Below are 23,347 nucleotides of genomic sequence, written 5' to 3' on the forward strand. Positions count from 1 at the left end.
GTTTTCTTTCAATTATAACAAGCTATTGAGAAACTATAATATTTGCACCAGGGGGATGGAATTTTATACACCCCTTCACATATGGGGCCAGGGGCGTACGAGAGCATTTCCTGAGGGGGTGCGCAAAAAAAACTGTTGTGCCCCCCCCCTTCAAAACCCCTTTTTTGAAAAAATATTGATACCTTTTTAACTATTCGATCATATACGCACTTCCATATTACTAGTGTAAATATTTATGGTAATTTTCTTAAGTGGACTCATCGGACACTACCTCTTAATCCTGTGGTGTAAGTTTCAAGGGATGAAAAATAGAGATGGAAACGTTTCTAAAAAAATATGTATATTTTCATAAGATTGATACATATTGCTTTAAAAATTATGATATCAAATAAATATTATTTAAAGCTTTTTAATGAAACTTTTTTAGTTAAGGGCAAAAGTGATATTTTAAAGTATTTTTTATACGATGTAATTATACTTAAATGGAATACGTAATTGCGTAATTTCAAGTGACCCTCCATTTATGGAGTGGCATGTCCGATGTACCTTTAAGAAACCTTCATTTCTCCATCGTTTCTGAAGCAAGAAATTCGCGAGTCACTTTTGTAGAGAAACCACAATTAAAAATAATCAGTTTTCAAAATTGGAAACATGGATATTTAATGCAAATCTTGATCAGACAAAGCTTTGGAGGGTATTGTTGTGAATCAGAATATATTTTAATTCTTTACTTAATCTTTTAGTTTGGGTGAGTCCAATGCAATGGGTGCCCCCCCCCCCCTCGTTCGCCCCTGATGGGGGCAAGCTCATTTTTACCTACCTGCACACCTGATTTTATAAATCCCAGGGGGGAGGGGCGTGACTTTCCATGGAGGCATACGCCGCTTCTCCCCCCTCTTTTACGCCCTAAGTTACACAGTAATTTCCCCTTTAGCTTTGGCTTTAATTTAATCATCAATTTTATTTTCATTAATTCCCACTCCCCCCCCCCCACACACTTTATATTTTTATTGTATTCTAGACTTTATTACAAATGCATTGCTAAGTGATTAAAATATTAATTACTTTAAAATTGTTAGTTGAGAGAATCTTGATCACAGAAATCAAATAATATAGAGATTAAAGATGATTAGTGGATTATTGTTTAGGTTTAAATCATATTATGATGGAAGACTCGTTTCTTCTTGATTGGTTGCCTCGCCATGGCTTGTCTTGACATCTCTCCCAGCTCAGGAGAACCTTCGGAGCTTTCTCTTTTCAACGGATGCTCCTCCTCTTGATCATCCTTAGAGTCGAACCCAGAATCCGGTCTGTCACATTCTGATCCGCTTAGAAGGGATTTCCGTCCTGTTTTTCTAACAGCTGAGTAGGACGAGGCGTGGACGGATTGCTGACGTGTAGCAGGAGTTGCTTCATTTTTCTCCGTCCCGTCCTCAAGGTTCGGAGAGGGAAGATCATCTCCGACATAAGTTCCCGATCTGAAAAAAATTGCAAGTAAATTTTTATAGTTTTTAAATATCTATTAAATTAAAAAAATACTTACCCTTGATAAAAGTGTTGATTTCCATCCTTCCGCTGTTGAATCATCCAGACAGCCAGATGATGAAGTAGGGTTGCTCCCTTGGCTGCCAGCTCATCAGGATCCAGGAAATGAGAATCAAAACTGAAATTTGAGGAGTGTCCTGATTGTGAGGATGTATTTGAGGTTTTAGGGGATTGTGGAGCAGGAAGGGAGGAGGAGGGAGCATGGTTTGTTTGATCCTTAAAGGGGCTCGCTTTTAGTTTTGTTAAATAGGATATACTCCGCTCTACTCGATGGGACGATTTAGATTGAGTTGAGTTGAGAGGATCAGGACTAGATGTAGGGTTTAAAACTCCTCCATTAGGAAAACAATTTTCTTTGTCACAATTATTTCTTTTAGCATGATTTCCTACAGAAGGTCGTCTTTTTTCAAAAAACATATTTGAAAGATTAAAAAGGTTTGGATCAATGTTCTCTAGATCATCTGTTAAACTTTGTGTTTGTAATTTTCGTTTTTTAGTACTGCTGCACTGCAGAGCTGTCTCAAGCAGAGATGCAGGTTCACTTCTACTCTTGGACGGAGTACATAGTGGGGAGAATATCTTAGGTTCAGGTTTCTTATCTTTCTTTGGTAGTTCAGCTTGATTTTCTTTCGTCTCCGTACCCCATTCCAGTTTTCTCTTGGTCGGAGTTTTATCTAGAGGTTCAGCGAATCCTGTTACTCCGAGTGAATGAGCTAGGGCAAGGAAGGATTGAAGAGCGGATCCTGGAACCTCGACTTCTCCAGTATATATATATTTAACTAAAGATTCTATCTCCAGGAAGGAAACGTCTCTGAAGAAAACAACTGGAAGTTGTTCTTCATGGTTACTCAGCAATTCCTAAATACAAACTGTATATTGATATCTGTCTATATAAATAAAGTAGTAATATATTTCTTTGTTTGTATGTCCGATCATAATTAATGAACCCCTTAACCGATTGACTGAGGAACTCCGTAAAATCACGGGCATGTTCTTTGCTTGGTTTACAGGTCTCAATTGAATATCTTGTCTCTCATAAATAAAACATTGGTTCAAGGCAAAACTGGGTTCCCAAGCTAGTTTATATATATATAAAGTAGTAATCTCTGTATGTTTATTTGTTTGTATGTCCAATCAATACTTAGGGACCTCTTTACCGATTTAGAACTCAGTTAAATAGGTTGAGACTTTGTTCACAGGCAAATATTCTTAAGCTAGCATGGAATATCATTGTTAAACAAAACTTGTAATATTGATAAATCTGCAAATGAAATCTTGTAATATTGATAAATCTACAAATGAAGACTTTTATATTGATAAATCTACAAATGAAAACTTTAATAATGATAAATCTACAAATAAAATCTTGTAATATTGATAAATTTACAAATGAAATCTTGTAATATTGATAAATCTACAAATGAAACCTTACCTCAAAGTATTTGCTTGCTGAGGCTAGAACAACTCTATGAGCTCGGATAGTTTTCCCCCCGGCAGCTAGGGTTAAATCTAGTAGAGTCCCCCTGGAGAGTAAACCCTGTAGTCCGGAGACTAGAAGGTTTACTTGATTACTGCTCTGCAGCAACATTCTTTACATCTATCCACACTCTTCCTTAGTACTCTTAGCAATACCTAGATAAATAGTATTTTAACATATAATGCCAGAATTTCTGAAAATTTAGATTTTTAAAACGGTTATTAGTTTTTGTAAAGGAACTAATCCATACATATATCTTTGCAACTCAATGTCGTACACGCACCTTTGTATTTCAAACTGTAAATTCTGTTAGATCAAAAAGTCTAAGCTTAAGATTTCTAGTGTTAATGCCATCAGGTTGCAAAAATAAAGAGATCAGCAAATTTTTAGGTCAAAGTTTTTTAAATTTAAAAACAATCTAATTCATTTTTTAGTTTTAAAAAGCCTGTCATCGATTATTTTGTTTCAACTCATTTAACTCTGATTTTTATGATACAGTAAAAACAAAGATCACCCTCTAACTAAAAAAATTACTGTCTTTTAAACGAATAAGATATTACGAGCTTGCGTCTAAAAAATTGGCTCTACTAATTTAAATAAGTATGAATTGTATTCTGATCCCTGTACAGTGTACAGAGCAACTCACAAAGAAGAAGACGTTAAAGACGACTGTTGGGAAATTATTCTGTCTTTTTCCTGACATTTATGGTTTTCTGCAGATGTTAATTGTTTTTTTCTTATTTGCCAAATCTAAAAGTTTACAATTTAAAGTCTGTGTTCATGATTTGAAACGATATTCAACCTTCAGTTCTTCATGTTAAAAGGTCGTCATTTAAGTCTCATCCTTTGTGGGAAACTCTGTATATGGTCATGCAAATATCCAAATACACAATATTATCTGAAACTAGAAAACCACTATTCAATACAATATTCTCTCTTCTTCTCAACCCTCTTCCCTTTTTTAATGTCTTTTCGTCATACACTTTGTCTCTACCCTTGACTCTTCTTCCCTTTCCTCCTCCCCTTATCTCTAACCCTTCTCGCCGCCCCCACCCTTTCTCGTTCTTCCTCTCCTATTCTCTACCCCTAACCTGGTTCGCTGGTTTTCTAAAATCTTAGAATTCTGTCTCTGGCGAAGAGATTACAGTGCTAAAGTTTAAGAAGAAGGAAGAAAAGAAACCTAAAATATTTCTATTTTCCAGCCTGGTTTTGTTAAACAACGAACCCGGATTCACTGTGTTGGGTTTAATAAATGTATCCGGTAGAAACTATAGCACTGAACTAAACCCAGGTGGGTTGCCTGTAATCAGGGTATACATATATCTGGTTCCCGCGTCCTGTTTAAACTGCCGGCCTGAAGTCGTTAGGATTTCCTACCTAGAGAACCTGTTGCTTGGAATGTAGGAACTCAACCTGTCCCAACCAACCTGCATTATTTAGAGATAAAACCACACGTGTAGCAGCCTTTTCGTTGCCTAATTGTCGAAAACATTAAAATGATTTCTTTAAATAAAAAACATTTGGGCTTTAAAACACTTGAGATTTTGCGCCAGTTCCTCCAAGCAAAGCAGAGCTTTCTTACGTTAGAGTAATAACGAACCTACATTCCGAACCATTATACCTTAGGAATTCTCCATTAATACCACTCATGCTTCAGATATTGATAAGGAACTGCCACACTCCAGTCCTGGGGTGAGGATAGCAGATAAGGAATTAAAGGGGGTCTGGAGAAGAAACAGGATTGGAAAAAAGATAAGGAGGGGGCTCAGGGGCGTATACAGGAGTTTGTGCAGGGACTGGGAATATAGGTTTCCAAATTTCCATTTCCCGTATACACCCCTGGAGGGGTAGATAAGAGTGGGGCCGAAGAAGGGATGAAACTATGATAAATGTATTTTTGTTTGAAAACTTACATGAGCTCGATAGTTTAGATAAAATTAAACCAACTGTCACTCAAACAGGAAAAGGTTGTAAAAATACGAGAGAGGAAAGCGTACAATCTTTTATGCGACACGCAAAGGTTTTTGTATCATGAGTAGAATTATACGATGAGAGAAGAACTGGAGTTTATACGATGAAAGGAGAAGAACTGGAATTTACGGGATGAAAGGTAAAAAACTAGAGTTTACAGGTTGAAAGGAGTACAACTGGGGTTAACAGGTTACACAGGAGAAGAACTGGAGTTTAATGGTTGAAAGGAGAAGAATTAACTGGAGTTTACAGGATGAAAGGAGAAGAACTGGATTTTAATGGTTGAAACGAGAAGAATTAACTAGAGCTCACAGGATGAAAGGAGAAAAAATGGATTTTAATTGTTGAAAGGAGAAGAACTGGAGTTTACAGGATGAAAGGAGAAGAACTGGAGTTTACATACATTGCTCTTGTTGGCAACATGAACATACATTGCTCTTGTTGGTAACATTAACATATATTGCTCTTGTTGGTAACATGAACATACATTGCTCTTGTTGGTAACATGAACATTTATTGCTCTTGTTGGTAACATGAACATACATTGCTCTTGTTGGTAACATGAACATATACATTGCTAATGTTGGTAATATGAACATACATTGATCTTGTTGGTAACATGAACATACATTGCTCTGGTTGGTAATATGAACATATATTGTTCTTGTTGGTAACATGAACATATATTGTTCTTGTTGGTAACATGAACATATATTGTTCTTGTTGGTAACATGAACATATATTGTTCTTGTTGGTAACATGAACATATATTGTTCTTGTTGGTAACATGAACATATATTGTTCTTGTTGGTAACATGAACGTATATTGTACATAGTTGTCAACTTTTCATTTTAAAACGTCAACAGAAAGGCGTTGGCGTCCTGACGAAAGATTTAAAATTCAAAATAATAAATACAAAAATATTGATATCTTTATTAATAAAAAGGTTTTAACAGTCTAGTAAATAAGGTACTTTTAACATTATTTATATTGTATATTGTATATTGTATATGTACATGGCAGCACTATTTACATAAATGACTATTTTTTTCAAATCACAGTTTTAAAATTTCATTGATCACCAAATTATTAGGAAAATTTTAGAAATAAATTCAGCATATAAATTTTAAAGCTTACAAAGTGTTTTTAACGTTTATCTTCTTCACTACAGTATGATAAAATGTTGATATACGCTAAAAGCTATGGGATTGGAAACAGAAAATGGAGTTTTTCTCATAAACTCAAGTTTCCTAATTCCTATATCTTTGCAAACTGACGTTGTAAACCTTTGATATTTTAAACTTTGATCTAACAGAATTCATAGTTTTAAATATCAAAGGTCTACGACATTGTGTTGCATTTATAAAGGAATTAGAAAATCAGAGTTTGTGGCAAAAACTTAGTTCCTTTCTATTTTTGTCTATTTTTTCTTTAAAAGATCCATTTTAATTATCAATGTTTATAGTAATCCATCCTTATTCTTTTCTTTGTATACTCCTTCTCTTTTTTCGCTCTTGTTCCTGTTTCCTTTTTTTCTCTCCTTCTCATAATCTCATGCACCATTTCTCTTTTTCGCCATTTTCATTCTCTCCTTCTCTCATATTTTCATATAATTGTAAATCTTTTGTACGCCTTTTTTCTTACTTTCTTCTTTTTTCATTCTCTCTGCATTTTACCTTTTATTCTATTAATTATCATTTTCTCTCGTTCTCTCATTCTCTCTTTTCTTTCTCTACTTTGTTCGTTATCACCCTTTCTCGTTCCCCTTCTCTCCATATCTCCTCCTTCTCTCCTTATCTCCTCCTTCTCTCCATATCTCCTCCTTCTTAATCAGTTCTTCTCTTGTTTCTCCTCTCTATAACTTCTACGACGAGGTATCCACTGATACCAACTAATAGAGAACAGATAGCCAGGATCAGTTTATGTGCCACACATACACCACACGCCTAGGATGCATAATCATATTAAATACATGGGTATAGAATTAGTTTATGTGCCACACATACACCACACGCCAAGGATACATAATCCTATTAAATACAATGGATATAGGATCAGTTTATGTGCCACACATAGACCACACGCCTAGGATACATAATCCTATTAAATACAATGGATAGTCAGGATTAGTTTATGTGCCACACATACACCACACGCCTAGGATACATAATCATATCAAATACAATGGATATAGGATTAGTTTATGTGCCACACATAGACCACACGACTAGGATACATAATCATATTAAATACAATGGATAGCCAGGATCAGTTTATGTGCCACACATACACCACACGCCTAGGATACATAATCATATTAAATACAATGGATAGCATAGGATCAGTTTATGTGCCACACATAGACCACACGACTAGGATACATAATCCTATTAAATAAGATGGATAAAGGATCAGTTTATGTGCCACACATACACCACATGCCAAGGATACATAATCATATTAAATACATGGATATAGGATCAGTTTATGGGCTTTAAATACACCACACGCCTAGGATCTTTGGGCTATACATACCACACGCCTAGGATACATAACCATATTTATGGATACAGGATACAGGGTTATAGTAAAAATGGGCATTAGATACATGATTAAGGTAATAAATGGATATTGGCTAAAATATATGATATCTATATAATAAAAGAAGACATTCGTATGTATATTTTTGTCATTAGATAGCTAGCAACGATCAAAGACGACCTTCAAGACGTCTCTTAAACTGTGGGCTGGAGTCTGTATACCTGTGTAACGAATGCAACAAGAAAGCCAAGGGACTCCCAGAGTCTGTAGTTTGAGAAAGCTGCTTCTTCATCAGATGCGAATATATTTCCATACAAAGCATTTATCTGGGTTTGCCAGATTGCATCGGCAATTCCCCAGAATGCCGCTATCACATACACAACTGAACAAATATAAAGATAAATTCTTTTTAAAGGGACTGTTTGCGTGATTTTAAGTGACCCTTCACGCAAAGATGGCAATGCCGGATTCAAAATGGCACCATTTAAAGAATTGTCTGATAAATTATAAATTAGATGTCTCAAAAAATGTTTTTGATGGGGGAGAGAAATTCAATCTTCACCAGAAATAACCCAATTTTGCGAACAATTCGGTTTAAAATTTTTTATCTATCTATCTATAAATCTTATTTTAGATAATGTTAAATCAAATCGCACGCAAATCTGCGTCATTTCTGGTGAAGATTGAATTTCTCTCTACCTTCAAAAACATTTTTTGAGGATATCAACATCAGTAGGGCTAGGTATGCACAACATATTTTTTAAAACAGGAAATAAGCGTTTAAAAATAAAGACATTTTGCCGGAAGATTTATGAGTGCGGCTAGGAAGCGCAGTGTCGCGACTATATGTTTGTGAGTCATTGCACGATGGACACTATACGGATGCGGCTTGACTTCCCCCTACGACATAAGCAAAATTTTCTGAAAGTTTGTTCCAGGTTCATATTTTCATATTTTTATTCAACTACAAAGCACAAGATAATACAAATAAAAATCACAATTTACTATGAAGTTTGGACCCGCCTAACCAGAGTTGGTTGTTGATTGGTTTGCCCATTATAAGCGAATAAGTATTGTAAATAAATAGATGGATGTACATTGTACAGTGTACATTTTAAACAAAACGATGATGATAAATAAGGAATAAGGTAAGGAGGGGGTGAAAAAGTATAAGGGAAAGGGTGGGTACTCAGTGGAAGGGTTGTAACAGAGGGTAACATATATTATTAGAATCATGTTTATTAACTACAGGGTGAAGAAGATATCAAAGATTAAGTTTATCCACATGAAAAACAGTTATTTTCTTTACTTGCATAACTATCTAAATAGTTTTTGAAGATTTTTCTTTTAAACAGTTTTGCAGATTTAGTTTCTTTAAGCTCTAATTCAGTCGAATTCCATAATTTTGAAAATAAAGCGGAAGGAAAACATTCTAGCGTTTAAAAAAGAACCCGCTCAAGTTTATATGATTTTGTTCTATTTGGTTCAGCTAAAGAATTAAACATATCATGGAAGGAAGTTGGAAGGTAATTTCATAAAAGTATTTATGCATAAAAGATAGAACACCTAGTTTATATGTATCATCAAGGTTTAGAAGTTCTAATCTGAAAAAGATTGGATCTGAATGTGCTTTAAATGAACTATATTACTCACCAGGTTGAGATCCTGGAGTAGGAGTCCAGGTAAACATAACTATAATAATAGAGATGTTGATCAGAGCTCCCAGGATGAAGATAGGGACGCGTCCTGTTAGTTTGATGATAAAACCAAACCCAACCGAGGAGATTGCATCAAATACTCCGTAACAGATTAGAACTCGGCCAATAATATGAACTCCGTAGGCACACGTCACAAAGCCCTAGAAATATTTGATAACACTATTTAATATCATCATTCTAAAGTTAGAATTGTCCTTGTTAAAAAAGCAGTAACTTATAGTTGACCATCTCTATTTTTGTTCTAGCTCTGCTGTTTGGATTCTATTTATTCCAATAAAATATATTTATTTAGCTTGTTTTGGGATTTTTTGTGAGCTTTGTTGTTTATAAACGTAAAGCTAAAGACCAATTTAACTCAAATTTTGAGACAGGACCTTACATAAGCTCAGGAAAAGCTTATGACCGCGGTAAGTTCAAAAATGTTTATCCAAATTATTGTTTTACTTAAAAAAATTTTAAATTCGCCATAAAAAAGAAGATGTATTGTTTTAAAATTTATACCAAAAAGTCAAGCATATAAAGTATTGCAAGTTAAAAGTAGGGCGCGAAGCTCCCTTTAGCTGACAATCTGCATAATAATGTCGAGCTCTATTTTTATAGTTCTGTTTACCGCTGTGAAATCTGCTCCGAAGAATCCCTGCTCTATCCCAGACCAGAAGGTGAGAGGTATCATCAGGAGCTGCTTGGGTTTCCTCATATGTCTAAACATTCTTCACGTCAAGTTCGTACTTCATGTCAAATTTAAGTACAGGAATTGAGTTTTTGTCACAAATTCTGATTTTCTAATCCCTATATCTTTGCAACCCAATTTCGTAGACCATTTATATTTAAAACTACGAGTTCCGTTAGATCAAATATCAAAGGTTGCAAAGACTTAATTCCTTTTTAACGTTAGATTGAGAAGTTTTCTGGAGAAAATACCCGAAATCTTTACTATTATTATCTATATATATATATATATATATAAAGTTGTAATCTCTGTTTGTATGTCTGATCATAACTCATGAACCCCCAAACCGATTTTGATCGTGGATGAGAACTGCACAGGAATGTTCTTAGCTTGGTTTTAAGATTCTAAGTTGAGGTCCTCTTTTATAGGGAAAATAGCTAATTTACGTCCAAACGCGGGTAAACGGCGAGAGTAACTATGAGTACCCTGGACAATGCTGGTTTCTAAAGCTAGTACTTAAATAAAGTACCTGAAGGTTGCGACTAGGAGCTTGCCTGAACCCTTTTATCATTGCAACCTGATGGAGTTACAACTTCAATGGTTTCCATCCAGTCAAAAACCTGAACATTCCCTTTAAAGGGAGTGTCTGGCGAGAATTTTGGAGGGATGATTTAAAATTTTAAAAAAAATTATTCAATAACAACAACGAAAACTGTAGCAAAAATTCGACAATAAACTTATTAGATGTTTAGGAACATATTTATCAATATAAATTTCTCAATAAATCAATGTTAGAATCAATTATTTCTTTTCATCATTATATTGAATTTTTTATTCTATGAATTTGTCAATAAAAGTTCCAGAAAATCTACAGAAAATGTTTGTAAAAAGGAGACATTACAGACAGAAACCAATTACTGAATAAGATTACTTATTTTCGATGATAAGAGTGGATTTTTATTTTCTCAACCTGTCTATTCACAACTTTTTTAGTTTGTTACATTCAAAAAAAATTTTAAAAACACGATTCTGAAAATCATCCCTCCAAATTGAACAATTGAGGTATTTAAAGATTGAATTTTTGTTGAAGAAATATAAACTGGAAAAACATATCATAGATCTCAAAAGAATCCTAAAAAATCAATACTGCATTTTCAGCTCATTTACAATGTTAGCCAGACGCTCCCTTTAAAGGGACTGTAAAGGGAAAAAAATGAAAGGGGATATAGGATGAAACCTGAGAATCTCAGGCGTTGAATGATAATGACACATGTTCCTGTCTCGAGAAATTGATATAAAACTGTGTAAAATTTATACGAAAATTCATATATATGCAATTTTGTATAAAAGTTGTAGGTTTAAACAGATCATATTCAGCAAATACGAAACCAATCTGAAAAAACTATGACCTACAGAAACCTGAGAATCTCAGGTTTGCTCCTGTTTCAATTATTTAATTTTTATTTTTCATTTTTAATAGATATAATCAATAATATTATTACATTTCATCCGTATAGTCCGTATTACGTCACCAGAATTTCAGCCAATGGCAGTGCAGTATACTGGTCATGTGATTTCCGTCTGTATCACATGACAACGATACTGCACTGTCATTGACTAAAGTTCTAATGACGTAATACGGACTATACGAACTATATGTAATAATTTTATCTTTACAAAATGCAAAATCAAAATTAAAAAATTATAATAGGGGCAAACCTATGATTCTCAGGCAAAGAGAATAGAATATATATTAGAGTGGAATTTACTAGAAAAAAGTGTGAAATAGCCATTTTGTTGTACTGTTTCCATACTGCAGGTGTACTTCACATATTTATGCTATATAACCTTTTGGGCCCTGAAACATCATTTTATAGAAAATCTAAAATTAATATTAAAAGAAAACCAAATTATGAAATAGGCTGGTTTCATAATTGACCATGATTCATTTCACATAGACTCTATGCCTTTCACTTTACAAACGATGATTTTCCGTTATAACTATAAATCAAATGATGTTTTTTATTCACCTAATTCATTATAAAGTTTATTTAACAGTTTAAAAAATTCGAAATTGAAATGGATAGTCTAGGGAACATACTGTATTAATGTACTCTACTGCATATAATTTGTGAACATTTACATGATTTGTACACTTTGAACTCCCTTTCAGGCTGAAAGGGACTGAAAAAATTCATACCGAGAGATTCACTAAATTCCCCTCTAATATATATTCTATTCTCTTTGTTCTCAGGCTCCTGTGGGATATAATCGTTTTCAGATTGGTTTCGTATTTGTTGAATATGATCTGCTTAACACTACAACTTTTATACAAAATTCCATATATATGAATTTTCGTATAAATTTGACACAGTTTTATATTAATTTCACGAGACAGGAACATCAGATAGATGTCTTGTATGTATCGTTCAACGCCTGAGATTCTTAGGTTTCATCCTATACCCCCTTTAATTTTTCCTTTACAGTCCCTTCAAGGGTTCGAAATATACAATATATACATCGCACCTGGTTAGAGGATCCACAAATATAGCGATAATTAGAGCAGCTGTTACAGAACAAGCCAGATATATCCCTGCTAGGGTATAGATACTGCTCAAGCTAGTATCAAAGTTAGTGTTTCCAGGTTCAGGTTCAAGCTCAGTGATGTTAACGGTAGGTGGAGCAGAAGACAGGGAGGCAGGACAGTATGCTGCTCCACAGCTTTTCATATCTTCTTCACTTACACTTACAGTCTTGTTTCTGTCATTCGAGAGAACTAGAGTAAACAATTCAAAGTTAAAGTATTTAAAGGCGTTGTACGTATATGGGCATTCAAGTTGCTCTTGATACATCAAATCATTCTCAAAAGCAATTCGTTTATTTAATTGAAACTTCAATAATAAAATATCGAAAAATCATAAAGATATTTGTAGTTTTCACATTTTTTTTGACATTTTTATTTAACATTTTTTAACAAATAGTTTTGCTAAAAGTGTATTTGATCTTAAATTTTCCAAATAATAATAAATTTCTAAGCATATAAATTATACCTGCAGTACTGATAATATTTCCAATGATTGAATTGCACTGGAAGAAGAAGAAGAAAATACCAAAAAATTTCACAACATAGGGTTCAGGTTCCTCCTCGTTTATCTCTGCTAATCTAAATACTTTTTTTTACAAAGGAACTAAGTTCTTGTTACAAACTGTGATTTTCTAATCTATCTTTGCAATCCAATGCATGTCGTAAACCTTAGATATTTCAATCATTTAAGTTTGAAATATCAAAGGTTTACACCATCAGGTTGCAAAGAAATAGGAATTTAAGAATTTTAGATTGTGGCAAACTTCAATTCCTTTAAACAAATAGTTAATGTATTATAAGCAAAAACCAATTCCGTATTAAATATTATCATTTTAAAGGTATTAAACAACCAACGAAGCTGAACAACCTGATGGTGTAAACCTTTCATATTTCTAACTTTACCTATTTAATCAAGCAAAACTTATAGTTTTAATTATCAAAGATGTATACGACATCTGCAGGAACCGAAGTTATAAGGAAAAGATAAGGCACCCAGAGTTTGTAGCGATTGATCATTTCTTTTGTTTTCCTAACCAAAACCAAAACGGAGAAATGTCTGCTCAAAAACTAATTTCTTTGAAATGAGCTCGACAGAAGTTTAACGCTAAAACCTGAAGAATGTAACTGTAAATTGCATGTTTAGAATACCTGTTTGCAGTCTGAGTTAGATAAGTACATTTAGCAGACCACATGGGAGCAGCTCCTAGACCTAGGACGAATGCAGTTGGGATGAGAGTATAGAACTCCGGGTAGAACTGTGCAGCTATATAAGAGGAGTAACAGAATACACATACAACCAAACTCCACTTTACCTAAACAACAACAACAAATTGATTCTAATTGTAAAATAAAATAAAATAAGATGGCGTATGATATCACAAGAAAACAAAAGACGTCATGAAAGGAGGTTAGAGATTATTTACATTTATATAATATTTTACGACCTGATGTCGTACACCTTACATATTTCAAATAATGAAAGTTTGAAATATCAAAGGTTTCCACCATCAGATTGCAAAGCTATTGGGATTAGAAAATAAGAGTTTGCGACGAGTGTTTAGTTCTTTTATCTATCTATCCTTCTTCTATCATCTAATGGTTTGATTGTGTATTATATTGCAGTGTTTATATTATGACATAATCAGTTAAATGTTCTTAAAAGTCCGTACAATAGGGATTACATGGCATGGAACATCTATATATATACTTTGCTTGTCTGTCTGTTTGTTTGTCTGTATATCTGTCCATTTGTATCCAATAAACGTCAGAACGGCTGAACCGATCGGGCCCAATATTTGTGGGACCTAGCGTCACCCCAGGGAAGGTTTATGGATGATAAAATTTTCAAAAATTTGCCTCTAACAAAATTTGATTTTTGTTAAAAAAATCCACGAAATTTTTTGTTTGTTTTTGTTTTACAATGTACTCAAAGAGAACATTTTCACAATTGAAATAGAAGATGGGCGCGAAGCGCCCTAAAAGCCTAGTAATGTAAATGTTTAGAATTCTTCAAAGATTACAGCATAACAACTGGCTAGTTTTTCCTGTAAGGAGGGGGGGGGGGCGGTTATTATACTACAACTACTTCAATTCAAATTAAAACAAAAACAATTTTTTTCTTCATAAATTCTTTCAATATGTCCATATAAACTGCAAGTTTTAAAGTATTGACCGGAATTAAGATTTTGGTGCAATTTGGATTTGAAGATTAAAAGCAATCTCAAAAAGAAACATTTGTAAAAGGTTTAATCATAAGATTAAAATACAGGTCTTCTCAGCAATAAATGTTAAAGTTGGAATTTTAGATTTGTAGATTTCAGGTTGGCTCTACTCCGAGTCCTTTTCTGGTACCAGGAGGGAAAGTCCCCATCTGGATTTCAAGTTGGGTCTACTCCGAGCCCTTTTCTAGTACCAGAGGAGGGGTAGTCCCCGATATTTGACCCTGTGAGAATAACTGTCTCGTTATTACGTATCTACACTTGCTACTCTCTTTTTTTTTATAAAATAGAATATATCTAACGGCCGGATAGTTTTATCTATTGCTTTTTTATTGTCGCCTAATGTGTAGGACTGTCTGCCGATTATTTTCGCTTGCTCACACTGTTTTCTCTCTCCATTGTCTGTTTGTCTTCTTGTTCTCCATGAGTTCTGGTTTTATACCTTCTGGTTCTCTAGGTCTTCTGATTTTGTTTCTCTATAGTTCAACAGTTCTCTTTGTGTTGTATGTCTCCGAGTTCGCTGTTTTCTTATTTTTCCCAGGTTTTCCGCAACAATAGTTCAATTGTAAATCATGCATTTTTCTCCAGGTCTACTGAATCCTGCTTGTTTCTCCAGATCTACTAAATCCTGCATGGTTCTCCAGATCTAATAAATCCTGCATGGTTCTCCAATTCTACTGAATTCTGCATGGATCTCCATGTCTACTGAATCCTGCATGGTTCTCCAAGTCTAATAAATCCTGCATGGTTCTCCATATCTACTATATCCTGCATGGTTCTCCATATCTACTATATCCTGCATGGTTTTCCATATCTACTAAATCCTGTATGGTTCTCCAGATCTACTAAATCCTGTATGGTTCTCCAGGTCTAATAAATCCTGCCTGGCTCTCCAGGTCTACTAAATCCCGCATGGTCTAATGAATCCTGCATGGTTCTCCACTTTCCAGGTCTTCTAAATCGTGCATAGTTCTCCAGGTCTCCTGAATTCTTCATAGTTATCCAGGTCTACTGAATCCTGCATGTTACTCCAGGTACACTAAATCCTGCTTGGATCTCTAGGTCAACTGAATCCTGCATGTTCCTCCAGGTCTACTGAATCCTGCATGGATCTCCAGGTCTAATGAATTCTGAATAGTTCTCCAGGTCTTGTTATCACTAGTTTGTCCATTCTAACTTTTTTTACAGACCACTAAAGATATTAATATAAAGAAGAACGAGTAAAATTTCAAATAATTTGTTTAAAAAGTTACCCCAAGTTTCTTGATGAGAATTGAAGGAAGAAACATACAGGAGAATATAAGACTGGCGTAAACCATAGCATTTGCCCAGGTTCCAAGGTTCTGCACCTGCAGCAAACAAAAATACAATCTTTCTGAAAAAAATCTTCGAAAAGGAATTGAATCTATGACACTAAATCAGATTTTCTAATCCCTAGATCTTTGCAACCTGATGCTATAGACCTTTGATATTTCAAACTTAGATTATTTGATCCAACACAATTTTATACTTAAAAAAAGTATAAGGTCTACGATATTGGGTTGCAAAGATATACGGGTTAGAAAATCAGGGCTGGTGGAATTGCAGATTGTTAATTTTCAAAAATGAATAAGATAAAAATTGATGAAGAGAAATAGTTAGATAATACCTTGTTTATAGAAGATTGAAGTTTAGACATAGACTCGAATGCAACGAAGAGAAGAAGGAAGGATGCGGAGATAAGTAAAACATTCTTGTAAATCAGAAACTTAGCTTTCCGCTTCTCAGAATCTGACAGCTCAGGAGTTTTAGCTTCCTTCATTAAATGATTATTTTAGAGAGTAATGATTGATAATGATATTTTATTATAATGCTAGCAATTGGAACCCAGTCGACCAAATGAACTTTTTTTTAAAAACAAGCTAAGAACATTCCCGTTGTTCTAACGAATTCCACTATTGAAATATTTTGCAAATCGGTAAAGTTGGGGTACATGAGTTATGAACGTACTTACAAACAAACAGAGATTACTACTTTTTATATATATACTAATAATATACTAATATACAATCAAAACCGGTCCAGGGGTTCATGAATAATGAAAGGACTTTTAATATTGATAATAATGCAATATAATAATAAAAGGATTTATAATACAATAATATATATACTAGCTTGGGAACCCAGCTTTCCCTGGAGTTTTCCCTATACCAGTCAACCCGGCCACCCAACTTAGAATTCTTACTTGAGATGTGTTGTTGTTGGTAACTGCTTGAGTGTTTGAAAATTCAAACCCGTCATTATCTTCCCCTTTCATTTTTCATCGAGTTTCCTAACCTGAAAATATTTTTATTTAAGCATATTTGAAGCAATAATCATGTAAACAATGAGGGTTCCACGCTCTCATGAAAAAAAAACAGTGAGAAATTTGCCAATTTCTTTCTAAAAACGAAAGCTAAAAATGCTTTAGAGTACTGAAATGTACATGTCTAGAACTATAAAAAAGTTAGTGAGACAAAATCAAAGACCAAGAGGCGTTGCGACACTTCAAAGTAGATCCAGTCTTAAAAATGTGTTCAACTTTTCATAACAGTATATTTTATATAAAGAAATTAGAAATATTGGATTCTACATGCCCCTCTATATTGGACTCTACATGTCCCTCTATATTGGACTCTATGTGTCCCTCTATATTGGACTCTACGTGTCCCTTTATATTGTACTCTACGTGTCCCTCTTGTATTGATTTCCCTTGGAATGACCGGTTTCAAACTACTCTCCATATATAAACTGTGTTTTCTTTAATTCTTTATTCAGATGATGTTAAACTTGGTAGAAGAGTTTGGATGTTTAACTGAAATAGATTGAAGTATTATAGCAACAATATAACATTGATAAGAACAATTTTTATAATGATTTCATATAATTACTTACACGAATGTCATCTATTAAGAAAGAAATCAAGTAAGTTTACATCAGCGTCCATGGTTGGTTTAAGCCTTACTGAAGCTATACTCAGGATCCAGGCATGCATACGTGTGTGCGCGCAGCAATTGTACATATTATATATAGTAAAATGGGAATAGATCAAATGCCTAATTTCAAAACACCTCTATATTGGACTCTATGTGTCCCTCTATATTGAACTCTACATGTCCCTCTATATTGGACTCTACGTGTCCCTCTATTTTGAACTCTACATGTCCCTCTATATTGGACTCTATGTGTCCCTCTATATCGGACTCTATGTGTCCCTCTATATTGGACTCTATGTGTCCCTCTATATTGGACTCTACGTGTTCCTCTATATTGGACTCTGTGTCCCTCTATATTGGACTCTGTGTCTCTCTATATTGGACTCTATGGGACTCTGTGTCCCTCTATATTGGACTCTGTGTCCCTCTATATTGGACTCTATGTGTCCCTCTATATTGGACTCTGTGTCCCTCTATATTGGACTCTGTGTCCCTCTATATTGGACTCTGTGTCCCTCTATATTGGACTTTAAAAAATTCATGACAATAAACATTTTCCGTTGAATTTCATTTTCCTTTTCAAGGTTAATTTTAAAGCTAAGTATCTCTACCCTCAATGCAGGTGCGATAAAACGTTGAAATTTTAAAGAGATTTTTTAAAATATGTTAAATAATGTTTCCACCATCCCTATTCAATCCATTTATTCATCATGTAAGTTGTATTTCTGACATTTTGAGTAATTTTTAAGATATCCTTCAATATTTCTATAATTCTGTTAAGAATAACTAAGATTAAAACTTGAACCCTACTGAGATGAATACAAAGAATAAATTGCCTCAAATATTTGAATACAATAGACCTCTGCTATGTAAATATAATTCTCCTATAGTATCCTGTTTACACCACTATATTACCATATACAGGGGACACATATTACATTGCGTATAATTCGGATTTGTAATGAAGGTCATGGCTATAATGGGTCAAATATCCAAATATTAGAATAGAGCTGAAACCCTTTTGCTTTGGATACCCTAAATCCTGATTGCTAAATCTTGATATCCACTGTGGACAGCTTTGAATTATTGCTTAATCCTCTCTTTCGGACATCTCTGTTCGGTTCCGACCAATGAGAGTTCTATGATTAATTGCGAGCAAAATTTCTGGGCTTTTGATTGGGTGTTCGGTTTCTGCAATCAGAACTCTAATTGGTTGCATTTTAGACACTTTTCTGGATATCAATCTAAGATAAAACTAATCTGCAGATTTATAAAAAGAGGACATCAAGCAAGATCTCGATATCTATAATTCTAAAGTTTTCAGCTCTAAAATTAGCTAAACGGGGTTTTCATATAATGTGTGCGAATGAAACAAACTCCAATATGAGACGTGGCTCACAATGCCAGAAATTATTACAGGGATCTAACTTTGCATAGAATTGTATAGTTATTTTTAGCTAAAATATCAATTTTACTTACAGCAATATTAAATCATATCCAATATCTACATATTACAATATTGATTTAATTTAAATATTTTAAGTTTAGAACATCTTGATACATATTGTAGATGAAAGAAACAGTCTACATCACATACAGATATCTAGATACAGACAACATTACATCAGGATACAGACTAAATCACATATACAGACTATTCAGACTATATCACATATACAGACTATTCAGACTACATCACATATACAGACTATTCAGACTACATCACATATACAGACTATTCAGACTATATCACATCTTGATACAGGCTATATTCCATATATCATTTCAATGCAGACAATATCCAATCTTTATAAAGTCGATATCATAATTGGATACAAACCACATCACATTTGGATACAGACTATGTCATATCTGGATACAGACTACCCGGTAAAACCTCAAGTCACCCTCATCCGACTAAAAGTTGACTTTTATCATGCGGAATTAGTAGACTAAAAGTACATGAATCATAAGTAGTGTTTCTGACTTTTTGGGCCTCGATTACCAACAATCTAGCTACACCTCAAAACAGAAAGGGTCGGGTTTCATACCCCCCTCTGTGCATTACCCCCCCATCATAAATCATCTTGTTGCCATCTGTTTGTTTTTAGTAGCTGCAGCTGCTAGCTGACAGCTTGGACAGTTTGCTAACTTATTTAGTCTCTTTTAGGTTGATTAAAGCTAGCTTTTTTAATTTAAAAATCTGATGTAAATACACTTCAATTTGAATTAGCAGCATTTAGATGTCACTCAGATAAAAGAACGTCATTGATAAGCGCCTCTAAGAGGTTGCCCATGACCAGATCTTTTCGGACATGATTCAAATTTTTAGTGTAGACATTTTGCCATAGAACTAGCCATAGGTTGATAACTTGATATATTAAAAATAAATTTAAAAATTGATAACTTGATATATTAAAAAAGAGTCTTAAAAGATATATAAAACATCCTGAGAGAAAATTTAGTGCATTTTCTTAATGAAATTATTATATTTAGAAAAAGTTAAAATTATTTTAAAACCAAATCTTTACTTCTAAATTATAAACTTTTAATAAGAAAATTGAATCTTAGAATTTCTTACTTTTTTAATTTTACGGAAAACTTTTAGAGACACCTAGTGGTGAAAATAGAAACTAAAAAGATTTGAGTTTTAAGTCAACAGCTTGTATATTTTACAAACACACAAAATTAGACATGCACAAACATATGCATATGTTAACAGAGTGCATGGGGGTAGGGGGGGGGGTAGAGGAGGGGAAATTTTCTCACAGCTGAAAGCATATCTGATATTTGATCCGGATGTGTCATGAGGGGTAACTTTTTTCTAACTAAATTAGACATCTAGCCAATGATGGGGAAAAGGGAAGCAGCATATAGGAGGGGTAACACATGTGTTAATTATACAGGATATTTTGAGGTTTAACTTTATTGGTCGGGTTGTCAGCTAAATTAAACATCCAGCCTATATCTGGATACAGACTACGTCATATATGGATACAGACTATACCACATCTAGATACAGACTACCTCATAAATGGATACAGATTATACCACATATAGATACAGACTACGTCATATATGGATACAGACTATACCATATCTAGATACAGACTACGTCATATATGGATACAGACTATACCATATCTAGATACAGACTACGTCATATATGGATACAGACTATACCACATCTAGATACAGACTTCGTCATATATGGATACAGACTATACCACACTTGGATACAGACTATATCACACCTGGATACAGACTATACCACACTTACAGTATACATCAAATAAACTAGATTCAGACTACTCAACATCTGGATACAGACTTCATCAATTCTTGATACAGACTAAATATAGACTTTTTCACATTTGGAAATAGACTTCATCCCGCTTGGGCACAGATTATGATAAATCCTGATACAAACTATTTAATATAGCTTATTTTATCAGCTCTTTACTTCAGCGGTTCTGTGATTTCAACAATTGTTCACATTGAGTAAGCTCTAAATAGGCAACAATTGTACAATGCACAGTGATTAGATCATTTAAAAAAATGTTATTAAAAGGATTTCAAGCAGACCAGGTTCTGAAATATGCAGGACTCCACCCTGACTATAGCACTGTTGCCTATACACTGACGGAAGGTATACGTAGAGATGCGTGGTTACGCACACCTTCAATACGTTCTTCAACCCACTCAAACATACGGTCAAAACCCGTTATTGATCATTTGATGTTATCTATTGATATTGTAAACGTTTTTTTTTTTTTGTAATAATCCAAGTTCCGAAGGTGACCAGCCTTCGATTTACGTCTTTCGTTTTATTGCTTAGTTACAGTTTCAAATTTCAAATCACTGTGGATTCGAATTGATTATGTAGATCTTGATATTTTTGCTCTTTCACTTAATCCTTTATTTTTGCATTCATATCATCAATAATATCTTTCTTTCCCACTTCACTTTTTCAAAAATTTCCTGCTTCACATCTATATTTTAGTTTTATTTAGATTTTCTTGTTTCCCTTGGAACTTTCCTGTTTTACTTAGACCTTCCCTGTCCACTTAGACCTTCCCTGTTTACTTAGACCTTCCCTGTTTACTTAGACCTTCCATGTTTACTTAGACCTTCCCTGTCTACTGAGACCTTCCCTGTTTTCTTAGACCTTCCCTGTTTACTTAGACCTTCCCTGTTTACTTAGACCTTCCCTGTTTACTTAGACCTTCCCTGTTTACTTAGACCTTCCCTGTTTACTTAGACCTTCTCTGTTTACTTAGACCTTCCATGTTTACGTAGACCTTCCCCGTTTTACCTAGACGACCTTTCTTGTTTCACCAAGACCTTACCTAAGTGTTTCCCCTGAACATTACCAGTTTTACGTAAACCTTCTCTGGTTTACCTAGGCCTTTCCTGTTTTACCTAGATCTTCCCTGTTTAACCTAGACCTTCCCTATTTTACTTAGGCCTTCCCTGTTTTATCTAGATCTTCCTTGTTTCCCCTTGCTCTTTCCTGTTTCACCTAACCCTTTTCTGTTTTACCCAAGCCTTCCCTGTTTCACCTAAACCTTTCCTGTTTCATCTAAACCTTTCCTGTTTCACCTAAACCTTTCCTGTTTCACCTAAACCTTTCCTGTTTCACCTAAACCTTTCCTGTTTCACCTAAACCTTCCCTGTTTCACCTAAACCTTCCCTGTTTCACCTAAACCTTCCCTGTTTCACCTAAACCTTTCTTGTTTCACCTAAACATTTCCTGTTTCACCTAGCTCTTTAGTGTATTGTAAAATACTGGCCAAGACCTCGCCTTCGGCTTACTTTTAAGTATAACATCTCTCCGTTCCCCGTTTTTTAGAATTCAATGATTGGCAATGTACGTTTGATTAGATGTAGATTGTACAGTTGCATGTGTGAACAAAACTGATATAGTTGGTAGGAACACTAGAGTTACAACCTGCTGGAAATTAATCCTCTGCATAGGAGCTCTCCTATTTCTCAAGTTATTGGAATTCCGATGGTATGTTAGACGATATTTATACGAAAATGTAAGAATTGCCCTTAGCGCGGAAAGAGGCGTTTTAAAAGAATAATTCTTGAATTCTTTAAAAGTTCGAGTTAGAGTTGACCATCAAAAGTTAAAAGTTGAATAAAATGGGAGAGAGGAGTCAAAATGAAGAATGATGGAGTTCGTAAAGTTCTGTAGGAGAAAAATGATTTATCAACTTTTGATATTTCTCTGTAAAACAGATTTATAGAACTTTTATCCATGATTTTAAGTAAGAGTAAAGTGAAATCAAATGCTGGATATTTAAAAAAAGATTGTTTGATTTTGTGTCCTCACAAACGGCGCTTCGATAGTTCTGCTAAAGTGCAATGGGTGGAGCGAGAAGGGCAGGTTAGTTATTCACAGGTAAAAGTCATATAGGAAAATTGACGCTAGCAAAAATGACCTGAGCCAAAATGTCGTAGCGTATATTAGTCTTTGAAACCGGACTTTAAAATACTAGACCAAGTTTACGGTTCCTGGTACTACCTTTTCTATGCATAATAACTGTAATATTATTATGCAAGATCAGGCATCTATTTTTAAACCTGTCTGATAGGTTTGCTACTGGAGTTATATTTCAAACCTTTAAACCAGAAGGAGTAGCGGAGTAGGAGTAGATGGGG

At 34.3% G+C, this 23,347-nt stretch overlaps 2 protein-coding genes and 1 long non-coding RNA gene across 6 annotated transcripts; all 3 read right to left on the reverse strand.

Moving 5' to 3' along the window:
* Positions 1 to 1,001: 1,001 nt before the first annotated feature.
* LOC111695222 (transcriptional regulator Kaiso) lies at positions 1,002 to 4,732 on the reverse strand. Of its 2 annotated transcripts, XM_023464448.1 has the most exons (5): positions 4,644 to 4,732; positions 4,400 to 4,449; positions 2,978 to 3,177; positions 1,544 to 2,403; positions 1,002 to 1,478 (listed from the first exon to the last, which is right to left on the reverse strand). In XM_023464448.1, exons 3-5 carry the CDS (start codon positions 3,131 to 3,133, stop codon positions 1,151 to 1,153), a joined length of 1,344 nt encoding a protein of 447 aa, XP_023320216.1. In that variant the 5' UTR covers positions 3,134 to 3,177; positions 4,400 to 4,449; positions 4,644 to 4,732; the 3' UTR covers positions 1,002 to 1,150. The 2 variants fall into 2 exon arrangements, with proteins under 2 accessions (XP_023320216.1, XP_023320217.1); XM_023464449.1 differs by lacking the exons at positions 4,400 to 4,449; positions 4,644 to 4,732 and adding an exon at positions 4,114 to 4,354.
* Positions 4,733 to 6,409: 1,677 nt separating this feature from the next.
* LOC111695220 (UNC93-like protein) lies at positions 6,410 to 17,437 on the reverse strand. 3 transcript variants are annotated; one of them, XM_023464445.1, is made up of 10 exons: positions 16,951 to 17,437; positions 16,375 to 16,521; positions 15,980 to 16,075; positions 13,657 to 13,820; positions 12,974 to 13,086; positions 12,450 to 12,699; positions 9,864 to 9,954; positions 9,189 to 9,393; positions 7,757 to 7,917; positions 6,410 to 6,940 (listed from the first exon to the last, which is right to left on the reverse strand). In XM_023464445.1, the coding sequence occupies exons 1-10, from the start codon at positions 17,020 to 17,022 to the stop codon at positions 6,821 to 6,823; spliced, it is 1,419 nt and encodes a 472-aa protein (XP_023320213.1). In that variant the 5' UTR covers positions 17,023 to 17,437; the 3' UTR covers positions 6,410 to 6,820. The 3 variants fall into 3 exon arrangements, with proteins under 3 accessions (XP_023320213.1, XP_023320214.1, XP_023320215.1); XM_023464446.1 differs by lacking the exon at positions 6,410 to 6,940 and adding an exon at positions 6,968 to 7,293; XM_023464447.1 differs by lacking the exon at positions 6,410 to 6,940 and adding an exon at positions 7,334 to 7,505.
* Positions 17,438 to 17,442: 5 nt separating this feature from the next.
* LOC111695226 (uncharacterized) lies at positions 17,443 to 17,837 on the reverse strand. The gene is made up of 2 exons (XR_002763815.1): positions 17,640 to 17,837; positions 17,443 to 17,559 (listed from the first exon to the last, which is right to left on the reverse strand). It is a non-coding gene; the product is annotated as an uncharacterized LOC111695226 (long non-coding RNA).
* Positions 17,838 to 23,347: the final 5,510 nt, after the last annotated feature.

Source organism: Eurytemora carolleeae, unplaced genomic scaffold, assembly GCF_000591075.1.
Source record: "Eurytemora carolleeae unplaced genomic scaffold, Eaff_2.0 scaffold189, whole genome shotgun sequence".
Lineage (NCBI taxonomy): Eukaryota > Metazoa > Arthropoda > Copepoda > Calanoida > Temoridae > Eurytemora > Eurytemora carolleeae.